General features: G+C 38.1%; 1 protein-coding gene across 1 annotated transcript in view; it reads left to right on the top strand.

Moving 5' to 3' along the window:
• Positions 1 to 10000, top strand: part of LOC113824894 (uncharacterized) — a 102250-nt gene that overhangs the window by 33546 nt on the left and 58704 nt on the right. Inside the window, exon 2 of the mRNA XM_070133799.1 lies at positions 7712 to 8069. Within this exon, the coding sequence (XP_069989900.1) occupies positions 7712 to 8069 (358 nt within the window). The remainder of the gene's footprint in view (positions 1 to 7711; positions 8070 to 10000) is intronic.

Genomic DNA, 10000 nt, shown 5'->3' with positions numbered 1-10000 from the left:
CTTGTCCTGCAGGATTTCTTAAATACTACTCAAGATCTTGTCCGTCCCTTGGGTGTCCTTCTTGCCTGGAACGGCGGTGAGGGCGTAGGAGGGGGTGAGGGGGAGGGGGGTAGGGTTGGTAGAGGGGTGGGGGCTATGGGAAGAAAGGGAGGGGGAGGGGAGAGATGGTCAGAAGAACTTGACGGAGGTAAAATAAACAACGTCATGTATACCCCTCCTTCCCTCCTTTCTCCCTCCCCCCTCCCTCCTTTTTCCTTCCCTCCTCCCTCCCTTTCCCCCTCCTGTCTCCCTTCCCTCCTCCCTCCTTTCTCCCTTCCCTCCTTTCTCTCTCCTTTCTCCATTCCCTCCTCTCTCCCTTCTATACCTCCCCCCCCCCTCTCCTTCCCTCCGTCATCCCTTCCTTCCACCCTTCCCCCTCCCATCTCATTCCCCCTACCACCCCATCCACTCTCCTTCCCATCCCTTCCTCCCATCCCCATCCCTTCCTCCCTTCACATCCCCTTCCTCCCATCCCATCCCATTCCCCCTCCCATCTCTTCCTCCCTCCCATCCCTTCCTCCCTCCCATCCCATTCCCCCTACCACCTATCCCCTTCCTCCCTCCCCACCCATCCCTTCCTCCCATCCCCTCTCCTTCCCTCCCATCCCATTCCCCACCCATCCCTCCCCTCCCCTTCCCTCCCATCCCCTCCCCTTCCCTCTCCTTCCCAGTGTCTGCTAGAGCGCTGTCTCACATCAACCCCGCGTCACTCTGGACAATCTTAATTACATCACTCTCGCGTCACACTCAGGAGACGTATCATGCATCCGTCACTCAGTGCTTCCTCGCATCACATGCTCTCATTCTATTCAGTAAAGCGAGAGGGAGTGGAAGGAGAGGGGAATGGGGAGGGAGGGAGAGAGGAGGGAGGTAAAAAGGGTGGAGAGATTGGAGGGTGGGAGGGACTATTCAGTATAGCGAGAGGGAGTGGGGGGAGAGGGGAATGGGGAGTAGGAGAGAGAGAGGAGAGAGGGAGGGAGGTAAAAAGGGTAGGAGGGAGTGGAGGGTGGGAGGGAAAGAGGGTAGGAGGGAGGAGGGAGGATGGGAGAGAGAGAAAGGGAGGTAAAAAGGGTGGAGAAAGTGGAGGGAGAGAGGGAAAGAGGGTAGGAGGGAGGGAGGGAGGATGGGAGAGAGAGAGAGGGAGGTAAAAAGGGTGGAGAGAGCGGAGGGAGAGAGGGAAAGAGGGTAGGAGGGAGGGAGGGAGGGAGGATGGGAGAGAGAGAGAGAGAGAGAGGGAGGGAGGTAAAAAGGGTGGAGAGAGTGGAGGGTGGGAGGGAAAGAGGGTAGGAGGGAGGGAGGGAGGATGGGAGAGAGAGAGAGAGAGGGAGGGAGGTAAAAAGGGTGGAGAGAGTGGCAGGAGAGAAGGAAGGGAGGAAGGGAAAGAGTGTAGGAGGGAGGGAGGGAGGATGGGAAAGAGAGAGAGGGAGGGAGGGAAGGACGGAGGGTGGGAGGGAGGGAGGGAATTAAACCAAAATGTGCACTATATATATTTTTGACTGGCAGTAGCACTTTCAATCTTTACTTATATTAGACCAAAACTGGAAACTATGCCATTTCAAGTATTGACAGCAACCCCCCCAAAATACTTATATTTAACTACAACTACCAACTAAGGAGTATTTTCATTTATTTCATACTACAGTACAACTAGCACCTAAGAGCAATGACCATAACCAACTACAGATAGCACCTAAAAACTACATCTTGCAACTACGGAGTATGCTTGTTTTAAAGTACAAGAAAAACCTACGAACAAACTATATTCCAGCAACTAAAGGGCATAATTGTTTTAAACTACAAGAAAAACCTACGAACTATATTCTAGCAACTAAGGAGTACTTTAAATTAAGGGGCATAATTATTTTAAACTACAAGAAAAACCTACGAACAAACTATATTCCATCAACTAAAGGACATAATTGTTTTAACTACAAGAAAAAACTACAAACTATATTCTAGCAACTAAGGAGTACTTTAAATTAAGGGGCATAATTATTTTAAACTACAAGAAAAACCTACGAACAAACTATATTCCATCAACTAAGATACATAATTGTTTTAATTACAAGAAAAAACTACAAACTATATTCTAGCAACTAAGGAGTACTTTAAACTAAGGGGTATAATTGTTTTAAACTACAAGAAAAAACTACAAACTATATTCCATCAACTAAGGGGCATAATTGTTTTAAACTACAAGAAAAACCTACGAACAAACTATATTCCATCAACTAAAGAGCATAATTGTTTTAAACTACAAGAAAAAACTACAAACTATATTCCATAAACTAAAGGACATAATTGTTTTAACTACAAGAAAAAACTACAAACTATATTCTAGCAACTAAGGAGTACTTTAAACTAAGGGAGAATTGTTTTAAACTACAAGAAAAAACTAAACTATATTCCATAAACTAAAGGACATAATTGTTTTAACTACAAGAAAAAACTACAGACTATATTCCAGTAACTAAGGGGCATAATTGTTTTAAACTACAAGAAAATACTACTAGCAAACTATATTCCAGTAACTAAAGGACATAATTGTTTTAACTACAAGAAAAAACTACAAACTATATTCCATCAACTAAGGCGCATAATTGTTTTAACTACAAGAAAAAACTACAAACTATATTCTAGCAACTAAGGAGTACTTTAAACTAAGGGGTATAATTGTTTTAAACTACAAGAAAAGATACAAACTATTTTCCAACAAGAAAAGATACAAACTATTTTCCATCAACTAAGGGACAATTGTTTTAACTACAAGAAAAAACTACAAACTATATTCCATCAACTAAGGAGTACTTTAAACTAAGGGGTATAATTGTTTTAAAATACAAGAAAAACTACAAATTATATTCCATCAACTAAGGGGCATAATTGTTTTAAACTACAAGAAAAAACTACAGACTATATTCCAGTAACTACGGAGTATGCTTGTTTTAAACTACAAGAAAATACTACTAGCAAACTATATTCAATTAACTAAGGGGCATAATTGTTTTAAACTACAAGAAAAAACTGCAAACTATATTCCATCAACTAAGGAGTACTTTAAACTAAGTGGCATAATTGTTTTAACTACAAGAAAAGATACAAACTATTTTCCATCAACTAAGGAGTATACTTTAAACTACAACAATAGCTGCGAACTTTTATATCAGACTATATATCTATATTTATATATTTATATATTACAATATATATTATAATCTATATATAATATCTATATATTACAGATAAAAACTAAGAACTAGCATCTACGGACTATACTTCCATATCAACCCACATCTAAACCCAATAACTATACTCATACAATAACTCTTTTTTCAGAACTTCCTGAATTAAAAAAAAAAAAAAAAACTCTAGAGTATAGACAGCTCAAAGACATGACTCAAATCATTAAATAAACTTAGTTATCATACGTAAATAAATCTCGGATTTTCTGATCCACCGAAATAAGATTTTAGGTCCATAATTCTTGGTTAGGAAAACAGCTAAAGTTTTATGGTATTTATGTGTTAATGAAAGGGGTAGGGAAGTGTTTGGTAATTAACAGGAAGTAACAGAATCATACGAGAAAGCTGTTCATTAACCCAATAAAAGCATTATAAAAATAATGATGATGTGGTTGTGATGGTGGTGGTTGTTATTATTATTATTATCATCATTATTATTATAATTATTATCATCATCATCATCATTATTATCATTAACTATCTTTACTATAATTGTTAACATTGATATTATCATTATTATCATGATTGTCATCATAGTTTTTTTTTCATTATTACTATCAATACTGTTGTTATTATCATTATTATCATCTATTGGTATTAACATCATCGTTATTATAATTATTAGAATCATTATTATTGTTATTATTATGTTTATTCCTATTACTCTCATTATCGTTATTATAATAACTACTATCACCATTATCATCATTATTCTTATTCTTGTTCTTATTATTATTATCATTATCATTATCATTATTACTGTTATTATAAGTATCATCATTGTCATCATTATTATTATCATTACTATTATTATTATCATTATTATTATTATTATTATTATTACCATCATCATCATTATTAGTATCATTATTATTATTATTGTTATTATTATTATTATTATTATTATTATTATTATTATTATTATTAAAATCATTACTATCATCATCATCATCATCATCATCATCATTATTATCATTATTATTATTATTATTATTATTATCATTATTATCATTATTATTATCATTATAATCATTATCATCACTACCATTTCTCTTCTTTATACTCTATTCTTGTTACTATCGTAATCAAGCTTATAAGATCTACAATAAGAATGATGATGAAAATCAGGAAAACCATCATAATAAAGAAAATAATCATTAATGTTGTGAAGACCCATTATCTCTCTGAATGAATAAAATTGTTTTTATATTTATATATTTTTATATTTTATATTTTATATTTTATATTTATATAAATTTATTTTCTATATTTTATATCTATATGTTTTTTATATTTTATCTGAATGAATAAAATTGTTTTTTATATTCACCCAGAGAGGCAATGGGTATTCACCCATTGCCTCTCTGGGTGAATATAAAAACAATGCAATACAGAGCTTGTTGGTCGATATTATGTATCATCATTTTCCTCTGACACTTTGTAATACAGACATGATGTTGCAGAGTTTCAGGACAGATACGGGAGAGGGAGGGGGAGGGGGGAGGGGGGGTTACTGGATTTACTAAGGGTTACAGGATTTAAAAGTAGGGTGGTACTTATCGTTTGGTTGCGTCGGTGGTAGTAGAAGTAGTAGTAGTAGTAGTAGCAGTAGTAGTAGTTGTAGTGGTGGTGGTAGTAGTAGTAGTAATAGTAGTAGTAGTAGTAGTAGTAGTAGTAGTGGTGGTAGTAGTAGTAGTAGTAGTAGTAGTAGCAGTAGTAGTAGTGGTGGTAGTAGTAGTAGTAGTAGTAGTGGTAGTAGTAGTAGTAGTAGTAGTAGCAGTAGGTAGTAGTAGTAGTAGTAGTAGTAGTAGTAGGTAGTAGTAGTAGTGGTAGTAGTAGTAGTAGTAGGTAGTAGTAGTAGTGGTAGTAGTAGTAGTAGTAGTAGGTTTTAGTAGTAGTAGTAGTAGTAGTAGTAGTAGTAGTAGTAGTAGTAGGTAGTAATAGTAGTAGTATTGGTAGGTAGTAGGTAGTAGTAGTAGTAATAGTAGTAGTAGTAGTAGTAGGTAGTAGTAGTAGTAGTAGTAGTAGTAGTAGGTAGTAGTAGTAGTAGTAGGCAGTAGTAGTAGTAATAGTAGTGGTGGTAGTAGTAGTAGTTGGTAGTAGGTAGTAGGTAGTAGGTGGTGGTAGTAGTAGTAGTAGTAGTAGTAGTGGTAGTAGTAGTAGTAGGTAGTAGTAGTAGTAGGTAGTAGTAGTAGTAGTAGTAGTAGTAGTAGTAGTAGTAGGTAGTAGGTAGTAGTAATATCAGTTGCCATAAAAAGACAAGATAAGAATGAGGACAGTAGTAGTAGCAGCGACACTATTATTTATTAGGTAGCCTTTGCACATAATTCTGATATCAAAAGCAGACAATCTGAATATTATCTGGGAAGATCTGTTTACGTCTCGGCACAGCACCTACTTGGTCGTCTTATCTCGGGAGTAAAGCTATACCGGATATTGCATAAACATCACTAAAAGTAAACAGAATAAAATAGAGTCACCTTCTCGGTGCCCCAAAGATCATTAAACCCTTGTTGACACATCCGCAATTATTGCAACTTGCAAAGCCCCATATTCGGTTTCGGGAATATTTGTATTAGCGACTTACGTGAGTGTGGCGCTTCTGGTATATCATCCCGTATGCCCGAATTTGTTTTTGCAAGCACGTCCTGCAGGCAAAAGCTTCCTCAGTGTTGCAACAAAAACATAGCTTCTTGTAACAGTCAAGCGTGGAGAGCTCGACTCCATAATTAATGTAAGAAAAATAAGCAACTGCCCACGCCGACCAGCAGGCAACACTTCCCCAGCCATCCTGTCTACCTCCCGCACACTGACGCCCTTCTCTACTTTAAAACTCCATTTATCTCTGTTCGTGCTCGCTCTGGCCGGCATTTTTCACCGCGTCCAGCACCGGGGATGGAGCTGGGCGATCGGGAGGAGGAACAGAGGTGAGAAACAGGTATTTGAAAGGGTTTTACGTAGGAAATACATCGCGAAGATGGACAGGCACGGCGGAGGTCACGTGGTTTTTGTCCGGGCGATAGAGCTGTACTAAAGAGAAAAAAAAACGATAATAAACAAATAAATAAGAAGTTATCAGAGTATAACAGTAGCCAGCTGCCGCGAAGATTACTACTATTATCCTTATTTTTTCGTGTATATATATATTACGAACACCTCGATACAGTCGAGATATCGAACAATTATTTTCGCAATCAGATACGAAAAAAGGGAAAAAACAACAGCAGCAGCAGAACTAAACACTCGAACCCTCCTCCTCCTTTTAGGTCGGTTCAAAAACAACGCACAGCTGCTGACCCAACACATGCTCAGCTGTTATGCTCGCAACTGTCCCATCTTTGCTGAGCGGGTCAGCTGATTTCGGATTGTGATGAGGCAAAATAGGAGATTGGCTTGGCTGTGTCCGCGACGTGTTGGAAACGCGTTTGACGCAACTGGAGGGTCTGTGATGACGTAAATGATTAAGGTCTAGATTGTATTATTTGCGTTTTTCATGATCTTTGAGATACAGAGAGCTGAGGTAATGGAAAGTGTTTGTGTTTACCTATGTTTGTGTGTGTGTGTGTGTATATGTGTGAGAGAGAGAGAGGGAGAGGGAGAGAGAGAAGAGAGAGAGAGAGAAGAGAGAGAGAGAGAGAGAGAGAGAGAGAGAGAGAGAGAGAGAGAGAGAGAGAGAGAGAGAGAAAGAGAGAGAATGAGAGAGAGGCAAACGTGCAGTTTTACGATAAATATGAAATGGCATCGATAAATATGAAAATCAAAAGAGCGTAAGAAAAACATTTTCAAATAGATATTATTGCTAAACAAGAACATCGGTAGACGGCTGCCAAGAAGTACTATGAGCACAAGACCTTGGCAACAGAAATAAAGTCACAATTCATGACCTTCCAGTTTTTTCCTTTCTTTCTTTTTTTAGTTTTCAAATATATATATTGCTTTTCTTTTGTTACTTTCTTCATTTCTTTGTACTTGAAGTTTTGTAATTGAAGTTTTATTTCCCAGTTTATCAAAGGTTCTATGTCGGTTTGCTGTCATAGTTGCTACGTACAAAAAATATTTCAATTATATTTTGCATAAAGATGGTATGCGTGGATACATCTGGATTTTAAAAATAACAAAAGAATATTTGATTTTGACTTTACGAGATTCATTGTTGTCATTTCTATTGGTCTTGCTACAACCATTAATTTCACTGAAATTATTTTAATAATTTTATCATTATCGTCAATCGTGAAGTATTACCATTACTATCAATACTGTTATTTTACTTTTATCATTTTATCCCTATTTTCACTATCAATATTATATCAACTCTGTCTTTAACATTACCAGTATCGTAATACAACCACTAAAATTATCATCATTATTCTTTCCCGTTCTCTCCCTCTACCTCATCATCAATTAACCCCGCACCTGCTTCGTACCCTCAGCGTGTCTCCTGGCGGCGGGGAAGGGCCGACCCGAGGACTACCACGGCTACCCCTCCCAGCTGACGTGCCCGACCGCCCACCCGACGGGCATCCCCTCCCTCTCGGCCAAGGAGAGGGCGGGCTCCCCTCGCTCGCCCATGAAAGAGCAGAAGGAAGAGCCTATGAACATCTCCGAGAAGCCTCCGCAGCAGCAGGCGTCGCAGCAGCAGGCGCAGCACCAGCAGCACCAGCAGGACCAGCAGCAGAAGAAGCCCCTGCACCCGAAGCTCGTGAGTGTGAGCGCCAGTCTGGAGATGAAGGCGCTCTGGGACGAGTTCAACGAGCTCGGGACGGAGATGATCGTCACCAAGGCCGGAAGGTGAGGGAGCGTTGTTATAAGAGATCGCTATTTCGCTTTGATGTAATAGATTTATTTGATGTATGTATTTTATTTATCTTTTTATTTTATTTAGTTATTCATCTCTTTTAAAGAGTGATATACATAGTTATGTAAGATATTGAGCATTATTTGCTGTTGACATGGTGATCGTCACCAAGGCCGGAAGGTGAAGGAGCGTTGTTATAAGGGACTGCTATTTCGTTCTAATGTAAGGGATTTGTTTAATATATGTTTATTTCTTTCATTTGTATTTCTTTCTTAAGAGCGATATATATATAGCTTTGTAAGGCACGGTGCATTATCTTATTTTTGGCGCGAATATGATCGTCACCGAGCGTTGTTATAAGGGATCGGTATTTCTTAAGAGCGATATATATATATATATATATATATATATATATATATATATATATATATATATATATATATATAGCTTTGTAAGGCACGGTGCATTATCTTATTTTTGGCGCGAATATGATCGTCACCGAGCGTTGTTATAAGGGATCGCTATTTCGTTTCAGTTTTCAGTTTCAGTTTCGTTTCGTTTTGCTTTCATTTATTTATGAAACACAGAGACAGATAGAGAGACACAGAGACAAACAGACAGACAGACATAACCCCAGAGACACACACCGAAAAAAAAAAGAAGGAAGGAAAAAAAACGAACTTCCTCAGTCGGTTTCGAAATCCATCGGCGTTCGAAGCCCGACGGTGTCAGGGCAGTACTTGATGGTCTTGACAAATATGTTATTCGCACTCCAACTCAACGTCCTTTGGGATTCACACGATGAGGAGGCGATGATGAGATCTTTAAGGGTGTCTAAGGAGCAGGCAAGAGGCGTCCTACTCTCTTAAAAGGGCGAGGGGGAGTGAAGAAGGAGGAGGAGACACGGGGGAAAAGAAAGGCAAGAGCGGAGAAGGAAGAGGAGACTGAATATTGTGTTGTCCGAATAGCACGGTGTGAGCGCAACGAGGCTTCGCGGGGGAAGTCGAGACTGTTGGTTTTTGTTTATTTTGTTTTGTATTTCTTTGTTTCTCTTTCTTTCTTTCTTTCTTTCTTTCTTCTTTTTCTTATGCCTTCGTAATACTGTTTTTTCTGCCTTTGTATTCGGTGTTTTATTCTTCCGTTTCTTTACGTTCCGCTTCTTTAAATTGTCTCTGCATTTGCCTGTTTTATCTCTGTCGTTTTTTAAATATTTACTTGTTTATTTATTGATAATATATTGTATTATTTCCTTTTATTTTATTTCTCTTTACTTCGTCTGCTTCTTCACGATCACTTTTTTCCCCTTCCCTTTTAATCTTTGTCTTCCATTTCCTCTCCAGCAATTTCTTTCCCGTATTCTTTTTGCTTCTTCCTGCTCTTCCTTTTCTTTTTCTTTTCTTTTTTTTTCTTCTTTTTTTTTTTTTTTTTGCTTTTTCTTACTTATTTTCTTGCTCTTCGTCTCTCTCATTTTCCTCTTCTTCCTATTCACCATTCTTCCCATTTTCTTCATCATCCTTCTCATTATCCCGTCTCTTTTCTTCTTCCTTCTCCTTTTCTTCATCATTCTTATTATCTTCTCTTTTCTTCTCGTTCATCGCCCTTTTCCTTTTCTCTCCTCTTTCTTCTTCTTGCTTATCCTTCTCTTTATCTTTTCCTTTATCTTCATCATTTTTCTCAATTTATTCATCATCATCCTTCTCATTATCTTATCTTCCTTTCTTCTCCATCATCATCGTTTTCCTTTTCTTCTCTTCTTTTAGTCTTCCTCCTCCTTCTCATTATCTCCTCACTTCTTTTTCCTCCTCCTCCGCATTATCTCCTCTTTTATTCATCCTCATCATCCATCTCCCTTTCTTCTCCTCCTCCATGCTATCGCCACCTAATATTTAATGATGTTAATTCGATACGCGATTAAGACCTAAAC

Source organism: Penaeus vannamei, chromosome 19 (assembly GCF_042767895.1).
Source record: "Penaeus vannamei isolate JL-2024 chromosome 19, ASM4276789v1, whole genome shotgun sequence".
Classification (NCBI taxonomy): Eukaryota; Metazoa; Arthropoda; class Malacostraca; order Decapoda; family Penaeidae; genus Penaeus; species Penaeus vannamei.
This window is presented reverse-complemented; position numbering and strand designations above follow the sequence as displayed.